This window comes from Micromys minutus (assembly GCF_963924665.1).
Source record: "Micromys minutus genome assembly, chromosome: 6".
In the NCBI taxonomy this organism is placed as follows: Eukaryota; Metazoa; Chordata; class Mammalia; order Rodentia; family Muridae; genus Micromys; species Micromys minutus.
In genome coordinates this window covers 1,996,187-2,017,299 of record NC_137975.1, presented here as the reverse complement: position 1 = coordinate 2,017,299, position 21,113 = coordinate 1,996,187, and the positions used below count along the sequence as shown (strand labels likewise).

At 41.7% G+C, this 21,113-nt stretch overlaps 1 protein-coding gene across 1 annotated transcript in view; it reads left to right on the top strand.

The window, feature by feature from the left end:
* The window catches only part of HMCN1 (hemicentin 1), a gene marked incomplete at its 3' end in the record, with an annotated part of 402,129 nt that overhangs the window by 228,486 nt on the left and 152,530 nt on the right, over positions 1-21,113 (top strand). Inside the window, exons 27-36 of the mRNA XM_080917798.1 lie at positions 141-271; positions 429-576; positions 2,507-2,633; positions 4,587-4,741; positions 9,548-9,826; positions 10,328-10,609; positions 11,242-11,350; positions 12,287-12,456; positions 13,767-13,921; positions 17,180-17,303. Of these exons, the coding sequence (XP_080773924.1) occupies positions 141-271; positions 429-576; positions 2,507-2,633; positions 4,587-4,741; positions 9,548-9,826; positions 10,328-10,609; positions 11,242-11,350; positions 12,287-12,456; positions 13,767-13,921; positions 17,180-17,303 (1,680 nt within the window). The remainder of the gene's footprint in view (positions 1-140; positions 272-428; positions 577-2,506; positions 2,634-4,586; positions 4,742-9,547; positions 9,827-10,327; positions 10,610-11,241; positions 11,351-12,286; positions 12,457-13,766; positions 13,922-17,179; positions 17,304-21,113) is intronic.

Here is a 21,113-nt window from a genome sequence, read left to right as displayed (position 1 = left end):
AAAGCACACGCTCGCAAGTGACGACCTTTTCTACTCTCTCTCATGTCATGTTTCAAGTCTCTCCCTTAAGAACTCTGTGGGGACACTTGGAGCTCCTGTTGATCACAAGACTACCTAGTCATGATGCCTGTCTTTTGCAGTTCCACCGGTAATTAAAGATAAAGAACATGTGACCAATGTGTCTGTGTTGATAAGCCAACTGGCCAGCCTCTACTGCGAAGCAGAAGGAACTCCGTCCCCTGTCATAACGTGGTATAAAGGTGACACCCAGGTAAACGGAGACAGGCAAATGTGCACAATTCTCCGCTTCTGTACCCGGATAAATTGTTCATCTGTGAATTTCTTCTTGGTGCTAGCAAACCTCGCCTTTCTGTTCTCACTGTGAGGTCTCACCAGCCTTGGAAATGACAGTCCTTTGTCTCACGCAGGTATCAGCGAGCAGCACTGTTCAGATCGTGAACAATGGCAGGATCCTAAAACTCTCCAAGGTGTCTGCAGAGGATACGGGAAGATATTCCTGCAAAGCAACTAACACGGCAGGCACCTCTCAGAAGGACTTCAGTGTCAGTGTACTAGGTAAGGGGAGACCGCTTTTAAAAGAAGCCTACACGTTTGGTGCATTTCTAACCGCGAGCCCGAATCGATATAAAATAAATCGATAGGAGAAATACCACGTGTATGGTTCTTTTAGTAGGTTGTTTTTCATCTTAGTTATTTAAAATATAAAGATGGCTCTGACTCATCCCAGGGCACCGTGAATTTAAATGTGACTTGGTGTATGTTAACAGACCTCTCTAGACGGGAGCTGTGTGGAGAAGGGGTTATTTTCACACACAGGTAGCTGTGAGGCATGGTGCAGTGTACTGTGGACATCCCCGGAAGCTAGCAGGATGCTCAAACTGGAGCAGGTCATGCAGCTATTTCCAGAGCATTCTAATTAATGACTGGCCCCTAATCAAGCCTAATCAACCCGGGTTGCAGTCGAGGGAAGAGGCGGCTAAGAGACTGTGACGGGCGTTTCTGGCAGGAAGGGAATTCTGAGAGTGAGTTCCCACCATGCTAGATTACGATACACGTAATTCTAGCTGTCATTACTTATTTGGTATGTTTGACATTACACGTTCACTTTGTGACAAATGGCTTTCTCTCAGTATTTTGTTATCAAGATAGGCATATCATTTGTGTCTTTAGTAACAGTGAAGCCTAGAAGTCATGTGGTCATTACAGTTTATCAATACATACAGCCCATATGAAGAACGTTGTCATTTTTGTCCCTCACTGGTCTTGGCATTGTGTCTCCTGATACTTACGCCCTCCATGAATGCCATCTGGGTCTGAGGATTCCCAAATGCTCAGCTTTAGCTCCGAATTCTCTGAGCACTGGGAGAAACTATCTAGTCTTCACCATCCTATCTTTTTACATTTTAATCTACTGCTTAAATCTTTATGTTACTTTCAAGAGAGTCTCACTAGTCTCAAAGGCTGGCCTTGAACTCAGTCCCCCTCCCTTGGCCTCGTAAGGACTGGGGTTATAGAGGTGTGACTGTTATGTTTCCTTAGCACGTTCTCTTGAATAACGCCGTTATGTGTTGTTGAATACCGTGGTGCTGTGTCAAACTGAAAGATCCCAATGACTGCTTTCTCCAGTAAATGTTGGGGTCTCTGAGTGACCTGCTTCTTGACCCTTCCCCTACTTTCTCCTGAGCTCCTGAAATTTACCCCGTTCTATGATGACTTCCTAATTATCTGCTTCATTCCATTGCATGGTGAAGGCATGTTTTTATTTATAATAGCCCCTTAAATTCCTTCCTGTACCCACTCTTCACCAGTCCTATACATTCTTCATACATCAACCAGTGAGCTCTTTATATAAATATCTTGTCAAGCCATACGTCTTCCCCACTGAACCCCTGTACTATCCAGTGACTTTATGAAGATGAATATCTGACCACTCAACATGAAACAAAGGGGGTGGGGATAGATGGTGAGAACATTATGCAGGAGCAGTTTCATTTGTATAATTCCAGGGAGAAAACTGAGTATATTCTTTCTCGTGTTGTATATCATACTCATCCTAAGTTTTGTATACGCAAAAGAGACTACGGTCGACATGGCAACGCTACGTAGAATCCAATCCACGGGAGAGTGACATTGCCCATGTCAATCATTATCATAAATGTGCAGCAACAGTGCACCGGATCACATGAACTCTGTGGCTCAGTTGTATCCCATGAGTTCTGTGCATGACTTACCATACCTCAGAAATGACTCTATTTTGTCATTATGTGTGCAGATGACTGTCCCGCTAACAGTTTCATAGAAATACTCCTGGATCTTAGGCTAACATTCAGGTGTGGAGCGTGATGTGAAAGGGAGTTCAATGAGACGTTTGTCTCCGATGTTGAAATACTTGTGGAGATGCTATGATAACTGCTAAATGCCTGCCTCTTCCCTCAGGACTTTGTGCTAAATTGTATATATTCTGATACAAATGCCTTTGTTCAAGTTCCACCCAGCATTCTAGGTTCCGGCTCCCCACATGAAGTCTCAGTTGTTCTTAACCACAACGTCACCCTACAGTGCCCTGTCAGAGGCACCCCCTTCCCGGCTATTCACTGGCTCAAGGATGGGAAGTAAGTATCTTGTCTGTACTTGTTCAAGGGTGTAATTGATAGGAAAAAGATATGTCAATGTGTAGTACCTACCTCCTTATTCATCATTTTAGAATACACATTACTTAACAAAAGAGAAACGATGTTGCTTTTTAAAAGTAACATTTTAATAAACAATCGCCTAGCAACATCTTCCAATTTTCAAATAACAAAGCTCTTTATAAATTTGGGGACTTTGTTATAGGTATAGATAAATTTATAGTTATTGCACTCCAAAATTCTCTGCACACGTATTATCACAAAATGTGATTCCACAAAAGAGACGGTTATGCCTTTATGTGGGATTGAACTAATAAGGAGGAAAAATGTGCTTTCGAGAACGTAATGAGCACATAGCCTCTGTATGACGTGGGAAGCACAGACAGGAAGTACATTCTCTACACTGCAAGCCTAGAGGAAGAGTATTGTCCACCCATAAAGGCTACAGTGGCTTATTGTGACACAGAGGTTACTTGGCATATACAGCTACACTTTGTATGGTTAATTTCTGTCTGAGAAGAAGGAATCTAAGGACTCAGTAACAGAGAGTCTAGAGTGGCCATGCATAAAATATAGGAATCTGTTGCAGTAAATATGAAAATGAAGGTTTAATCTTTTATCCCGCACTTTGCCGCTCCTTTGTCTGGCACTGCTGGGATCTCTAACTTAGCGGCCTCACGCAGCCTCTATGAGCTGGCATTCCTGTTACTTCTGTCCCGGGTGGATACGACCGCCTGGCGTGTTCCTTTCCTCCACCACCCGGCACAAACATGACTCCAAAGCCCAGTAACTTATCAAGCAGGTTTATATATTAGATTCTCAGTCCACAAACCCTCTACACAATAAGCGTACAACCAATGGACAAAGATACAAACTGCCCTTCTGTGTGAGATAAAAAGACCCATAGAAACCCTGAGAAATAATAATAACCTCATCAAGCTAGAGATGCGCCAAGAGAAACATCACATCTGCCTCCATCTCCGTTCCTCCCCAAATCTCCTCCTCCTCTCCTCCTCTTCCGCTTTCCCAGACTTTTCCCCACCTACCTCTCCACTGTCCAAGAAATCAGTGATGCAGACACCATAGGAAAAGAGGACTGGGACCGTAAGTGGGCAATTTGAAATAGAACCACACAATAAGGAGTAAAAGATTCTCAACCTCAACACTGATGAATGTAAAGCGAGTATAGCTTAGTTCCTCATGGGTTATTTTTAAAAGACCAAAGGTTTGCACATGCCGAGTGTTGTCTGAATATGGGAAGTCAGAATACAGCCACGGAGGGTGTACAAATCACTATCCTTAGGGACAATCTGATGCTATGTATTAAAATTATAACACCCGACTGCTGCGCTGCAGGAGTCACCCCTCCGTCCTAAGAATGAAGTGGACATGCGTGCCCAGCAGGGGCTGCATTTGCTGGTGTTCTCTGCAATGCTACCATGGAAACTGTCTAATGCCAGACCGTGCGAGACAGATAACACACTAGAGCAGGGTATTCCGTTTCAAGTAATCCGCAGCTGCCAGACAGAGGAACAAGGAAGGCAAGAGAGTAGCACATTTACATTTCTTCAGGGACACATCTATGAATAAAAGTTCATTGCAAACAGATGGATAAAACCCAAACTGATGGGGACAAGAAGCTAGAGAAAGGGCTCACACGTTGGTGACAGAACACCAAGAATGATTTCTTTGCACTAACACCTAGGCTTGTTTTTTTTTTTTTTTTTTTTTTTTTTTTTTAAGTTTTGTGTTACCTTTATAATTAATAATGAAATGCCAAAGTTTTATGGATTTAATTAACATATTATCAAGTGTTTGCCCTTAAAAAAATCTCTAAATGCACTACACCGGTGGTTTATGACTTTTTTGGAGGGTCCAACGACCGTTTTGCATGGGAAACTAAAAATGGACCTATGAAATAATTTTTTTTTCTAGGCCTTTATTTTTGGGAGATCCCAACATTGAACTCTCAGACAGAGGACAGAATTTGCATCTGAGAAATGCGCGGAGAAGTGACAAGGGGCGCTACCAATGTACTGTGTCCAATGCAGCAGGCAAGCAAGCCAAGGACGTAAAGCTCACGGTGTATGGTGAGTGCGGCTTTCCTCATGCGGCCCCAGCCCAAACACTTCCTTTAGAAGTGTAAGACTGAAGTTCATCCCACTGGCTACTGACTTTTTCCTCCACAATGAGTACTTGGGAATGCCATGCAGGTAAAGAGAAGGAGTCTGCCTTTATGTTTTAAACTTTCACAAGGCATTCAGTGTTTTCATGCAAGTTTTCCTTGGCTGTGGGTTTATTAAAATCATTCAGTAGTCTTAATATGGTAAACTGAAGAAGTGTATCAATGCACAAGGCACACTGAAGCGACTAGTGCACCTTCAGTCCGGTTGTGCTGTCTGATTCCGTCTTGGCTTTCATCCTGACTAGGTGGTAATACTGTTTATGCCATGCGTGTTTTTCTCATTGCTTCTTTGCTGTAAATAATGCTCCTTAGTTACGTTTCTGCTGCCATGACGAGACACTGAGATCGATGCAGCTTATGAAAGAAGACATTTGATTTGGGGATTATAGCTCCAGAGGGTTAGGGTCCTCAACCATCATGGCAGGGGCCTCAGCTATAGGCCGGCAGCGAAGGCACCGGAGCAGAGAGAGCAACCTGGGAGGAGCGTGTGCTTTTGAACCTCCGAATCCCATCTTCAATGAAACACCTCATCGTCCTTTGAGAACAGTTCCCTGAACTGGGGACCAGGCATTCAGACACGCCAGCCTAGTAGGCTATTTTCATTCAGACCACCAAATAATGTTAGGCCCCATCTTCACAAAAAATTTCAACTACCGATTAAGGTGACAATTCAACTCACTTTGATGTAATGAACCGTTAAGTAGGCATGTGCGTGGTATGCCACAGACACAAACCTACACAGTAGGAAGGAACAGAACTCCAGGCTGGGGGATCTTACCAAGCATTCACTCCCTAAACTAACATCTAGTATACAGCGCTCGAAGGAAGAGTCATATCCTCAGAGCTGCCTCTCCACAGGCTCCTCCCATCCACAGTGGTCACCTATCTTCTGTCATGTTATACTAATCCATTTCCTTCCCATCTTCTGTCATGTTATACTAATCCATTTCCTTCCCATCTTCTGTCATGTTATACTAATCCATTTCCTTCCTACCACCTTCTCATATTTGCTTACCTATAAGGTTTCGCTGGCTGGATTTTTATTGCTGAGATTCTAAACTTCATAATGTCAGTCTACCATTCTGTGTGCCTCCATGTTCCTTGCGATATAGACCAGATCTGAAGGCATGTTGTCTGCATGACCGAAGGGTCAGTAGTCATAGGTGGATGGTGAGAAGTTACCGAAGCCTGGGAGGTACAGTAAAGATGAAATGTTCACTAGGTATCACTGATACCACAGATACTTTATATGAGATATCTAGTTAATAATTTTATGATATATCCTAAATCTTTTTTTGGGGTGTATTGGGTCAAGTAAAATGAATTGCCAAAATTTATTTATCTGTTTTCATTTTATACTTCTAACATGGCCTATAGAGAACTTTAAATTGCATGTGTTTTTATTGAATAGAAGTTTCAATAATTACTAAGAACGTGGGTGTTTGAAAGAAAAAAAACTGTGTTTATACCCAAACTCTGGTTCTCACTTGCATTGTGACATCATATGAGTTTCCTTGATCCTCCAAATTTCCATTTTCCCAATGAAATTAGTAATATTGCTTCTATGGGGATAAAATGCTAGATGTATTAGACAAGTTTTATTTGGCTTACAGTAAGGTGTCACTGTATGTTTTTATCACTGTCCAGCAAAACCACTGCCTTAAAACTTAAAATACATACAGGCTCTAGTTTCTTCCTTTCTTCTTTCCTTCCTCCCTCTCTTCCTTCCTTCCTTCCTTTATTTGGTTCACTCTTAGCCTATGCTTACCTGAAACCCATGCCTCTGCTTACTAAGGGTTGAGATTGCAGATGAGTACCACAACACTTGCCTTAAATCTAGCTTGATTTGTATTTAATTAACTGCATTTAAAAAAATCAGACTTTTTCCATATAGGCGTCCATTTCAAGTTTCAGTGCCTCTTTTTGCATCAAAGAAATTATATTTAAAGCAGATTTTTAAATCATTTATGGGTAAAACTGGAAGCCTGTTGGGAGAATCTGTCATGAAAAGACATGTCCGCTATAAAGGTTCCATTACAAGAAGATTAGCTGTACAGATGCCAAGTTAAACAGAAATGCTATTACCATCACCACTTGCCTCCCAGAGCCAGCCACTGAAACAACAAATACAGTCTCCCGAGGCTGCTGTACTGTTGCCAGCATCTATCATGAATACAGTGTGGAGCTTCAATAAGTCCCTATTTCTGTGAGACTTGGATTTATTCTCTTTGGATCCTCACATTCATGCTGTGTGATGCCCTCAGGCACCCAGAAGAGAGGGCTTCTGGGCTTGTCTGATTGAAAGGCAATGAGTATTGAGAAGTTCTAAGTACTGTAATTCAGGGAACAATATCTTTTGTTTTCTAGCAAGCTGCCCTGTGCCTTCAAGTGGGTAACCTTCTTTCATTTGTGAAAATGTAAACACCACAAATAAAAAAAAAAAAAACACATATTATACCCGAGAATAATGTGTATGAAGATTTGAAACTGAGAGAATCTTTCACCCTAAAACTGATTTACTCATTTTTCTTATTTACATGTTCATACCTTTCTGTGACCATGAGCAACAACAGAGCTAAATGTGAGCATTGTATCTAAATAAGCAAAAATGAGTGGTGTCCTAGTCAGGGTTTCTATTCCTACACAAACATCATGACCAAGAAGCAGGTTGGGGCGGATAGGCTTTATTCAGCTCACACTTCCACACTGCTGCTCATCACCAGAGACAGTCAGGACTGAAACCCAAGCAGGTCAGGAAGCAGAGGCCATGGAGGGATGTTACTCACTGACTTGCTCCCCCTGGCTTGCTCAGCCTGCTTTCTTATAGAACCCAGGTCTACCAGCCCAGGGATGGCACCACCCACAATGGGCTGGGCCCTCCCCCTTGATCACTAGTTGAGAAAATGCCTTACAGCTAGCTGGATCTCATGGAGGCATTTCAAGGGAGGTTCATTTCTCTGTGATAACTCCAGCTTGTGCCAAGTTGACACAAAACCAGCCAGTACAAGTAGGGACATAACAGTGGAAAATCTGTATGGACTGGCTGAGCGGGCTTGATTACATTGATGAGCTCTGTGGCTTGCTGTTATGAGCTGTGAGGTGTGGTTGGCAAGCTCCAACGTTGCGATATGAATGCAGTGACCTATGGTGATGTGCATATGATCTTTACTCAAGAAGAATGGCTTTGTTGGATCCTTCACAGAAGAGTCTCCACAAAGATATGATGTTGGAGACCAACAGGAACCTCATTTCTATAGGCTACAATTGGGAAGACCATAATATTGAAGAACATTGTCCAAGTTCCAAAATACATGCAAGGCACAGAAGAAGTCATCGTGGAGAGAACCCTTCTGAATATATTAAATGTGGAAAAGCTTTGGCCTGTCATGGTTATTCTCAAAGGCATGAAAGAATTCATACTGGAGAGAAACCTTTGAAGTTATTCAAGATGGTGAATCCTTTGCACTATCTTTTTTTTTTAACCATCATCAATTGTGACAAATTTTAGCAAATTCCAATTCAAATAGTGTTGTTTGGAATTCCCTGAGGATTTTGTTTTTAATCAATATTTGTTCTACAAAGATGGTTTTTAGTGACTAATCAATCCTTCACTTGGCCGGACTTTGCACTGACTTTCCAAATAAACTGGGACAGCTTAGTAATAGTACTATCTGTCATTGTGTGAAAGGCAAGACTCTTCAGCGGAATAGTAGCCTGACTCTTCGTAATGCCCTGAGAGTCATCAGGACCCCATCATTCTCCCTGAAGAATGCCCTGACAGTCGTCCACTGACTTTCTCCGGGTATATCTTTTCAGCTCCCATAATTGTTTTTCTGAGAATTTACCTATTAAAAAATATTTTATCATATAATTGTTAACATTTATTAAATCACTTCATTTACATCCCAAGTGTTACCCTCCTTCCCAGTCCCTCCTCCCAGAGTTCTTGACCCCACCCCCTCTCCCCTTTGCATCTGAAAAGGTACTCCCCCGCCCAACCACTTTCTCTCCCCCCACCCCAGCATCCTCCCTTTCTGAGGCATTAAGTCTCTACATGATTAGGTGCATCCTCTCCCATTAAGGCCAGACAAGGCAGCCCTCTATAATGTGCCAGGGGCCATGTGCCAGCCCATGTATGCTCTTTGGTTGGTCGCTTAGTCTCTGGGAGTTCCCAAGGGTCCTGGTTAGTTGACACTGTTGCTCTTTCTATGGAATTGTCATTCCCTTCAGCTCCTTCAGTCCTTCCCCTAACTCTCTCATAAGGGTCCCCGACCTCTGTCCGATGGTTGGTTGTAAGTATCTGTATATGTCTCTCAGCTGCTGGTAGAGGCTCTCAGAGGACAGCCATGCTAGGTCCTGTCTCCAAGCACAGCATGACAGCAGTAATAGTTTCAGGAACTTTTTTTTCCTCTGGTATGATTTTTGAACTTTGGATGAGGCTTAGGTTTGTGTTGCTTGTGTATTGTAGCTAATTGGCGTGGCTATTCTAATGTGATCTAGCTCGTGAGATACTGAAGCTGAGCTGTGACTTTGCTGTTGTTCTGAAACCTGGAACCAGAAAGGGAAGTGGTATAGACAGTTTAGACTTAGAGACCTAAGTAACCACCTGTCATTGATCTACATTATCATTAAAGTAAAAATGTAAACAACCATACTGTTTGCTATGGTGATTTGGATGCTAAACTTGCATTTGTTTTTAAATCTGTTTTAGTTCCACCAAGTATTAAAGGAGGCAATGTCACCACAGAAGTATCAGCGTTGCTCTACAGCACAGTTAAACTGGAGTGTGAGACACGGGGGCTTCCTGTGCCCTCCGTTACTTGGTATAAGGATGGCCAGGTAGTCACATCCAGCTCACAAGCACTTTATATGGACAAAGGGCAATTTCTCCACATCCAGAGAGCACAGGTCTCTGACTCAGCAACATATACATGTCATGCATCCAATCTTGCAGGAACGGCCGAAAAATCATTCCACGTTGACATCTATGGTAAGGATATACAGATATCTTGACTGAGTGCTTTCTATGTCTAATATCTTAACATACTATCACTAATGAAGCCTTGGTGGGAGGTGTTTTCGCTGTTGGAACATAAGAGTTGGAAGATGCTGTTATACAGCAAAGTATTTACAGAAGCTTAGGCTAGCAAAACATAGTTCATAACTTCAACCACCAACCCTTTTATTCAAAATTTGAGCATCTTAACCATTTGGTTGAGCAGGAAGGTAAAGCTGTTGTTAGGATTAGGATCAGTCTCTGTGCTATGCCTTTTCTTAGCCCAATGGTCCACAGCATTTCAGAATAAATAGAGTAGTTGCAGATCAACTGGACCAAGAAATTCTTCCCTCACCAGAGAAGGGAATAGGCCTGTCGGAAGTTCCTATGGTCAAACAAAGTGTATGAGAAAACGTTTTCTTTTCATTTACTTAAGATGTTCTTTTATTACTGGGAGAATTACCTGACATATTCCTATGTTTATTTCCTTTTCAGTCCCTCCAATAATCGAAGGTGACTTGACTGGTCCTTCAAATAAGCAAGTTGTTGTTGGCCAGTCGTTGACCCTGGAGTGCAAAGCTTCCGGCAACCCTCCTCCTAGTCTTACTTGGTTAAAAGATGCTGTGCCTGTGAAAGCCAGCGGCAACATCCACATAGAAGCTGGTGGGAAGAAACTCGAAATCTTGAGTGCCCTAGAAGTTGACAGGGGGCAATACATATGTGTGGCTACCAGTGTGGCAGGAGAACGGGAAATCAAGTATGAGGTTGATGTCTTGGGTAAGTTAAGGGTGTCAGGGCCTGGACTGTCAGATTCACAATGCTGGCTTATTAAACAGGTGTTGAATCAAGTACTAATCATGCAATCTTAGTTCAGGTGTAGTGGACTTTTCAAGTCTGTTCCAGTCGTGGGGTTCTCGGTAGAGTCCCCTGATCTGAACTTCATGCAGCTCGTCGATGATACTGATGACAGCGCTTTGTCAGGGCATTCTTGTAACCCTGTCCACCATTGGTTGCAGAGAGTCACATGGTGCTCTTTTGTCACTGTGTCCAACTGCAGAAAAGAGTCTCTGGACTGCGGCAAGTCATCTTGGAATCCTAAGACTCTGTAATGGCAGCTGGAAGGTTCTTAAGGGAATGTTATTATGAAAACAAACAATATGAAACATGGATAAACTAAACATTAGCAGCCATGTCATCTTAGTATGTGACAGAGAAAATGCCCACTGACTGAAGTATCATCCTGGCAAGACGAATGCCTTATTGTAAGAGGCATGTGTCTCCAAACCCTGTGAACAATATCAGTTTTCTGAGCTACTTTATCGTATTGTTTGATGTTAGGTTGTATTCCTTCCTGTAGTCACTTCTTTGCTGGCTACAGTCTGCCTTTTTGTTTTGTTCTTTCTTTCTAGTGCCACCGGCTGTGGAAGGAGGAGATGAAACATCTTACTTCATTGTGCTGGCAAATAACTTACTGGAGCTGGACTGTCAGGCCTCAGGCTCTCCCCTGCCAACTATCATGTAAGCATTTTGGTATGTCTTCCACATGCCTCTCTCACTTTTGAGTGTTTAGAGTTGTCTGGAAAGATTCTGACATTGAGAAGTATTAGTTCAAAATCCTATTCCTCTTTGAAAAGGTATAGTAGATATGTAAGTACCAGCTGGTACTTGGTACCCAAGAAGCGCACACACTGGCACAATTGAAGAAAATTTTATATACTATCTCAGAAATTCTATTTTTTTAGTCATAATATGTTGAGTATTAAGCACTATGGACATTAGACCTCCTTGAGGCATGGACAGGTATAACAGACTACGAAATAAAAAGAGTGATGAGAACACCGGGGAAACGGGAGAGCTCAGCGGAACACTGGGGAAACGGGAGAGCTCAGCGGAACACCGGGGAAACGGGAGAGCTCAGCGGAACACCGGGGAAACGGGAGAGCTCAGCACACTTAGATTCTCGCCCTGTTTGCCTGTCTCCCTTTTATCTTCCCAAAGCATTAGTGAATATGCAATTTACAATTCCCAAATGGTATAAAGCATGCGAAAGAATATTTGGATGGCTACAGTTTCTAAATTATAGAATGATATCTCCCCAAATTAAAAAGCTCGATTATTTCAGCGTGTGATTTACAAACACTGGAAGATCATTTTCATCTCACTGGTTAATATTACTTAAATATTACAGTGAATATTGTCATCTGTCCTTCTCTGAAACCTATACTAAAAGAATAACAAACTCATGGTAGAGCTCTTAAGGCCCAACCCAACCCAGCTCAATCCCAGTTCCTCTGAGAAATGATTTCCTTTGATCTCTTCTTCATCTTACTCTATAGCAGTTGATTAGAAGATCGGGTGAATGACTAGCAGATCGTAAAGATAACATACACGTAACCTCTAGGAAAATGCTCATATGCAATATGCATCTAAATTTCTTTTTGCCCTTTTCCATAGGTGGCTAAAAGGCGGTCAGTTAATTGATGAAAGAGATGGGTACAAGATCTTACTCAACGGACGCAAACTGGTCATTGCCCAGGCTCAAGTGTCAGACACAGGCCTTTACCAGTGTGTGGCAACAAACATCGCAGGGGACCACAGGAAGGAGTTTGAAGTGACAGTTCATGGTATGCTGAAGAAGAGAGCCCTGGGCTTTAATCATCATCTAATTCAGATGGGAATAGAGTCATCTGGAGAAGTCTTGAGTTGTATGAAGTAGCATGCAGAGGGCAGCTGTAGTTTAATATGGTGGATTCTTTTCCTGATGCACAGATTCAACCAACGAGTCACGTGAATTTGGTTAGACAAGAGGTTGGGTGTTAGCAAGTGTATTTTATGTGGCATCAAAGGGTGGGGAGGGAAAGAGAATATGAGAGAGAGAAAGGCAGCAGCTTCCCAGTAAATGGGGTTATGTCAAACTTTAAAGATTTGGTCCAAGCAGGAATGATTAGAAACAGTGTTTTCCAGAAGCAAGGCTTAGGATCCAGGAACATAAGTACATTCACAGAACTGGCCCATTAAGATTATGACCATGAATCTAATGACAAGAAACCTGTGCCAGGGCATTATGTGTCCCACTTGCCAGCAGAACTAGCAAAGGAAGGGACTGGACCCAGAGACCAAAGAAGCATTTGGAGTGCACTGGAGAGGAACACGTGAATGTCAACTCCATTCTTCCTCCCGTGTCTGTAGATTCTCTTTTAAATGTTGTTGTTCCATGACCCACAATTAAACACAACAAACCTAGTCCACAGTCTCAATTCCAGATCCCTAAGAGAGAAGGAACTGGCAAGCCCATCTTCAGGCACCTCATGACCCCAGGGTCAGTCAGCCTTACTAGAGACCAAGCCAAATGCCTAAATACTGCTTCAGTGTGAAACTGGTTTAATGAGGTCACTTCAGAGAGATGGATGTCAATTACCAATTGGGAAAAGAAGCCATTAGGTATGAGCCAAATGTACATGTTAGGTCTCAACAACCATGTGGACATTTTGGGTATTTGAATGATTAAGACTCAGAATTATGAATGAGTGTTATTTAAAATGGCAAAAAAATTATAATTTGAACATAAGACAAAATTGTCTCATTATTTGTGAAATAAATTATTTTTTTTAATTTAAAATTTCAGGTCCCTTTAACATATTTTAAATGTTTTTATTAATCCTTTGAGGATTTTATCCAAGTATATAACTTCATGACACACACCCATTTCTTCTACCTCCTTCTGGATTCATCCAACACGTATATCCCAACTTTATGCCTAGAGTTTTTTTTTGTTGTTGTTGTTGTTGTTTGTTTTGTTTTGTTTTGTTTTTTTAATTCTAACCCAGCATTCTTCTGTGCTGCCCGTATAAACGTGGGCGCCTCACACATCCTTTGAGTTCTGCGACAGCCCTGGTTGTAGTTTTTATTCTCTCCCACCCACCTTTTCTTCTAGTTCCTCCAACAATCAAGTCCTCAGACCTCCCTGAGAAGACTGTGGTGAGATTCCAGTCAGTCGCCTTGCAGTGCATAGCCAACGGCATTCCAAACCCATCCCTCACATGGCTGAAGGATGACCAGCCTGTGAACACTGCCCCAGGAAACCTCAGGGTGAGTATGAGATCCTGAGCTGGATTCAGACAGCTTTATAGGTCTTGTTAATTCTATCATCTTGTTCTTCTTGCATTGTTGATCTTCCTAGAGGGCACAGTTGGCGGAAACTTGGTTAAAATTGGGTTTCCATCACTTTTTAGATGGAATTGAGTAACTTGACAAATAGAGATTTTAGTATAGGAAATTGGTGTGATGATTTTGATTGATGCCTTCCAAAATGGATATCAAATGAATAAAAATTGTTTCTAACATTCCGACTGTGCCCTCTTGGTATTTAATTGTGTCTCAGTGAATATTTAATTAGAAAGCAGGTAAGCAGTGGAGTGGATAACAGATTTCTAACCATATTACCTAACTGATACCCTTACCCATCAGAAATGGTTAGATCAGGTGGCATGGGTGAGAGTATTCAGCTATTCAGGAGCCTGAGGCAGGAGGACACTTGAGCCTGCCACAAACAAGCTAGTGAATCCCTGTCTTGAGTCCTTTCGCTAATAGAAATAATATAGGCATCTCTTTGCTTGTTAATTCTCTATATCTGGTAGAATTAAACTGACACCTATGTATGAAAGAAAAGACTTCAGATACAGTTTAGGTAAATGATTGCTTATCTTGGGGCGAGAGAGAGATTCATGAGCTCATCACAGAACTAGAATGTTAAATTAATGACTTATTAAAGAGGGAATATAGAGAGGTGCAGACTATCTGAGGGACACTTTTGAGCAGAATTCTAAAGAATGCACAGGATCAAGTGGAAAAGGAAATCTGCTGAGAGCATGAGTGCAAACAAACATGCTAAGGAGTGTGAGCTCAGACAAACATGCTAAGGAGTGTGAGCTCCCTTGTCAGGATCTGATGCAAACAGTGGTCTGAGGATGGGTGTGTTGGCACACAGCAGTGGACAGCGGCAAGACCATTTATGCGAAGCTAATTGCCTTATCTTTCCAAAGGCAATTGGAGGCCTAAGGAGCCTGAACTGAGTGACATGAACAGGCTTACATTTTAATCATAGTCACATGCTGCTTAACAAGCAGAATATGTAGAGAGTAAGGCACAACTCATCACTTTCATCAGTGAGTAGACATCGTATCATACCTCCACATCACTACATTATATAACCTAAAAGTACATGTCGTCATTTATATGGACCATCCTTGGTGAAATCACTGCTATGTAAGGACATGACTGAAGTTAACTCACATCCTTCCTGAAAAATTAAGTTGTTGAGTTATGAGTTGATATGCAAAACCAGTTAGAACCAATTTACATTTCTCCAGGAGACAGAGGTAGAAATTTGGTACCATTCAGTAGTTACAGAGAAGAGGAAAATTTGATACAATAGTTGAGTCATGGAAGATTGATGAATAGTTTATGAAAGATGAGAGATGTAGAGGGTGTGTAAGGAAAACTCCAGAGACTCTAAGCTACATAATTACAGAATGATGCTGTCCCACCAATGATGGGACACCTGGAAGAGCATAAGGGAAAGTATTGTAACTTCAATGTCAGGTTTCGGTAGTTCACATCAGATTGAGATACACTGGCAGAGATGGCGGACATGTTGGAGGTCATTGTCAGTGGTTGTGGAGAGAAAGAGAAAGTTGAGATACATTGGTGGAGATAGTGGGCGTGCCAGTGGAGAGCAACAATGACATGACTGGAAATATTGTCACACTGTTTATATTTCAAACATTGGGCACAAATAAGTTTACCCAAAGAATGAAGAACTAAAAAAAAGAGGAGAGAAAATCAAGACAATGTAGGTGTCGAGAAGTTGTGGCATTAAAAGCCAGGTGCAAAATTGTAGGGGTGAAAGCATACATATAAACATAGTGTTTAGTGATTGGATGGCTTGGCTTGAAAACAGGTTAGCTGGGAATCCACTGGGGACCATGGAGAGATCATTTGGAGTTGGAATGTGGTGAGCCTGGAGGGTTCTGCTGAGCTCATATTTCCTCCTGGGCAAAGTGGGGACGCATGAGTGGGGTTTAAAAGCAGACTAGGGAAGGGATCAAATTTCCATCTTAAATAAATTATTCTGGCAACATTGTGTAAGATAGATTAACAACTGGGGAGGTTGGAGACACTGGAACATCAGTTAAGATGTGATCATAATCCCACAGTACTGGTGAACGTGGGAAACAGGAGACCTGAGACACATGGCTGTGGTATAGTTAATAGAAGTCAACATGGGCGCCAAAACCCAGATGACTGGAAAAATTGTGGGTGCCATTAAGCAAGACTGGGAAAATCCAATGACAAGTCAGTTTTAGGAATCTGAGGAAAAAAAATTTACAAACTTAGATCCTGACAGTTCGCTTGTTCACCTCGCCTAAGACTAGTGTAGGGCTCAGGATGCCAGCAGAGGCTGAAGCTGTAAATTCAGGTGTGTGCTTTGGTTTTTTGTTTTGTTTTGTTTTGTTTTTGGTTTGTTTTTGTTGTTTTTTTTTTTTTTAACCAAAGTCATGAGATTAGACGAAGACTGTAGAGAGTTGGATTCATGTTTGTGGTGGAGAGAGGAAGTAGTTTCTGTAAAGCCGTGTCCTAGGAGAGCCCGAGAGTAAGAATAGAGGGATGCTCTATCTTCAATGCCCAGTGAGCACCAAGAAGTCCAGACACCCATGCTGTAGACGGTAAGAGAGACTCTGCATTTAACTGCAGAGACTACTGGACAATGCGATCAGATGTTTCTCGTGACTATAGACTAATCAGTTTTAAAATAATGACCTCTGAGTCACCGGCTTTAAAGTGGCAAAGGCCTGGTTGCAGTGGATTCAAGAGAGGAATATGGATAAAGAAAGAATTTATCGGCATTCCTATTATTCATATTTTATAACTTTTACAGTTTTTCTGGCCCCTGTAACAATTTCATCAAAAAGTACTGTTGCCTTAAAACTATTTATGAAGTGTTACATAAATGTGGTACTGGGTTTTTTTTTTTTTTTTTTTTTTCAGAAAGTTTAAGTTTTCATCACATGCTTGATAGCCCGGTCTCTTATTCAATAAGGTTTATGATTATACCAGCAGGAAAGCCTTAAGTTATTTTATTTTGAGTCTTCAAATGAACAAGAATAAGCTCTTAAAAGCCAATTAACCTATTTTCTTATTCATAATGAAGTTCTCTGGCTCTTATATATTGTTAACTAAGGAACAAGACTGAAAGTAAACATTACGCTTTGAAATGAGCTTTTCTGTCTCAGTGAATGTTTTTAAAATCTAAGCACAGAATCCTGCCGTTCTTTCTGCTCCGATTAGATACAGTCTTCTGGTAGAGTTCTACAGATCGCCAAGGCTCTTTTGGAAGATGCTGGTAGATACACATGTGTGGCTACCAATGCAGCTGGAGAAGCACACCAGCACACTCAACTGCATGTGCATGGTAAGAGTGTCTTTATGGCTCTCTCTTGTGTGTGTGAGTGCATGCAGGTGAGAGTGTGCACACACATGAGCGAACACACATATGTAAGCCACGGGCCGGTGTCATTTGTCCTGTGCCACCCACCTTGTGGGTTTTGTCATTGCTGTTGTTTAAGTATTTTAAGTTTTTGAGAATGTAATGCATGCATCTTACATTCATATCAATGCATTCCTCCCTTCCCTACCTCCAGCTCTTTCCATGTGCTCCTCTTCCCTCCTGACTTCTGTAACTATTGATCAGCATTTACTGAGCCAATATAGTGTGGCTTGTATGTATCCACTGTTGCCGTTGTCCTGAACTGACTTGGTTTTGGAGATAGGGTCTCTCACCAGGCCTGGTATTTGCTGATTACACTAGGCCAGATAGCCAGCCAGTCCTGGAGACCTGCTTGTTTCTACCTCTCAAGTCTGTAGGATTATAAGTAGTTGTTAGAATTCCCACCTTTATGGCTCTCTTTAACGGGAGGTTGGGAAGCACAAAGTTTCTGTAAGTCTCAAATGTAGAGAGAAAGCGTTTAGTTTCATCTCTATGAAAAAAAAAAACCCACATAATTCATTGTAGTTACAGTTCCTCATATATATCTTCACTCTTCAGACTGTTAAACAGGATGCTCAAATTTTTATGACTGTATGTGCATGTGTGTGTAGTCACATGTGAAAGGTGCTCACGAGTGTGTGTGTGTGTGTGTGTGTGTGTGTGTGTGTGTGTGTGTGTGTGTGAACGTGTACCTATTCTACATATGTGAAAGCACAACGTTGAAGGCTGGAGTTATCTTCAATTGCCTGCCATCTTCTTTGCTGAGTTAGTGTCCGGCTGGCCAGTTTGCTCTGTGGAGTTCCTGTGTCTGTCCTCCTGCTCTGGGGTGTCCATAGGCTGTCACACCCAGCCTTTCACATGGGGTCTGCAGAGCCAAACTCCACACTCGTTCCTCATCTTGTTGGCAAGTTCTTTACCCTCTGAGACACCCCCTTACTATTTGAAGTGATTCGTGTCACTTTAAACATTCTTCCTCTACAGAAGGTTTTGTTGAAAACGATGAAGTGTCAGGGTTGAGCCCCACCTTTGTCTACAGTTTTCTTGCCAGGTCTTTTTTTTTGGATTGGAGCTGCCCTTGACTCAGTCCTCTCTTCTGTGCTCCCATAAAGCGTCTGGTTATCAGTGGAGCATCTCTCTCTGTCATTCCAGTGTCCCTTGACAGCTGTCTTCAGCAACTCTAGGTTCTGCCTGCATGTAAGAGTTACCAGACTTTGTGTGTCCTGTAGTTTTTTTCTCCTGAGCGACCATCTTCCTTGAACAATTAGACAAATACTGAGTCAAACAGTAAAGAGTCCTACAGAGCTTTGTCAGTATATTCCAGAAAAACTAAAAACTTGAGTCCCTAAAAGAAATTAAATCCTTCATCAAATAAGAACAAAGTACAATCGCATTTGTGTATGTGTGTGTGTGTGTATTCATGTATGTGCGTGTGTGTATATATATATATATATATATATGAAAATGTCATAATGAAACCTATTATTATATATGCTGATGAAAAATATTTATTTAGAGTATAATAAAAAGCAACAAAAGAAAAAAGTACCTAAGGAAAATAACAGTCTATAGATGTACAGTCTGAAAAAGGTAGCGAAGTGTCAGCTGTCAGAAGACATGGCTCCGGTGTGCATCTTCGTGGAACATCATCAAAGAGAAGGGAAGCAAGTGGGAGCCATATGAGTTCATGTGCAAAGAAAGAGAAACAGGGCTTAGTCGCTGAGACAGGCCCAGTGAAGATTGCCAAATGAGATGGGGAACACGGCACTATCTCCTTCACACAAATCACAAAATAGAGGTAAGATGGAGCAAGAGCTGAAAACATTCCATCTGCTGTGATGCCCATGTGTCTGGATAACAGCTCATCTCCCTGCGCAGAGAATAATGATGAAGAGGGTGTGTAATGATTAACCTGGAGGAAGTGGTTGTCTACATGCTTGCGCCTGGAATCTGGACAAAAGCTGTGTCTCCTCTCGGTACTGAGGATAACGACATCCCCATTGGAAGCCTGAGGCTCCAAACTTGTTTCTTTCTTGTACTATACATATATTAATATGCATGATGATAATTAGAGATGGGGAAATATAAGAATTTCTAAGAAATTGATGAATTAAAGACTCTGACTAGACCTCAGAGGTTGAGAGGACCATCTAGTGAAACATGAAGAACTATGTAAAATAGGTTTTGAAAGAAATTGCTTAAAGATGCACATATTGAAACAATTGCACGCTACTTGGACTTGGTCTCTCCACTTACTGTAGATACAAATTTGACTTCATAAAGAGCTCAGTAATAGAAGCTAATGTCCTTGGAATAGGGAGAAATGAGACCCTTTCTTCTCTTACCATGTGAGTGCTACAGAATACTGTGTCCAATTCTTACCATAGCCAACTGAAAAATAAGTTGAGAAAATCCATAGACGAACAATCAATCAGTTTCGTCCCATCATTAAGTTACATAACAAACTCAGCAGTCGCATTTATCTAAGGTTTGTTTAGCCAATCTTTATAGATGGGCACTGGGGACTGCACTCCAAAACTAGGCATTTATCATGGTTGCCACACAGAATGTTCAATCTACAGTGTTCAGTACTGCAATTTCTCCATACTTTGATTTCTCATAAAAAACATCTCAGATGATTCTATTCCTCTCCATTGTTGTGAAAACAAATTACCAAGAGTTGAAATAAGTGTAGGGAGGAGCCATGGTCTCTTGGACTAGGTCACCAAGCCATGACTATGAGACAGGGAACATGCTCATGGAATTTTCCAGGGACGGAATCTGTCTGTTATAAACAGCAGGAGCCCTCAGTAGGTGGTCTCTCTTTTTTTTTTTTTTTTTGGTCATCAAAAGTTTCATAATTCTGGGAGTTTTTGTTCTCTAGACCAAACTATGAAGTTATATCTAAACCCCAAATATTTGCCAAGTGAGACAGATGTTTCTACAAACAAGTAGTTATTTGAAGTCTAATAACGCAAGCATTCATTTCATCTGCACGTAATTATTTCCTATGGGGGGAAACCTCAGCCAAGGTGATAAATGCAGAAGAAATAGAATGTTGTAGTGTAAAAGGCTGGGCTTCAAGCATGGGTCTTATATGGTCACCGAATGTCTCCAGGACATGACGCTTAGATGTGAATCTCCTTAAAGCTGAGTGTCCTCATCTGTAAGGTGGGAAAGATAATAACTCCGTGCATTCATGAGGGTTGTTTGAGGTTTCTGTGAAGGGCGACACATGAAAGTCTTTGCTCATGCCTGTCTTCCAGTCGGCATCTGTAAATGGTGGCTGGAGGACCGTTTTTTGGCAAAGCACATGTCTGGCTGCTGGCCCGTCTCCCTGTTCTTCTTTACCAGCTATGCTAAAGGGCTGCTGCCTCTCCCCTTGGCTGGGAACCTTTCGTGTCTGTGTTAGTTGTCTCATAAAAACATTAGGAGGACTCCTTATTTTTATTTTATATTTTAAAAGTATTCACTTGGCTAACATCTGCTAACACCCACTCAAACAAGGTTTCTCTATCATTTCTGTGGTTTGTTTAATAGCTTGCCTGTGGCCTCATGGAGACTTGGGAATGTTCTAGGGAACTGTTCTGTTTCTTTCTTCATGTCCAAGTTGAGGTCAGGATTCTGCTGAACTGTGTTTTCAGTGTGGATTAATTTATTTCCGCTGTTTGCAAATATCAGCAAATTGTGGGGCGGCAGGGGGGGATGCCTTAAGTCAGAAAAGTCACTTTTATATCA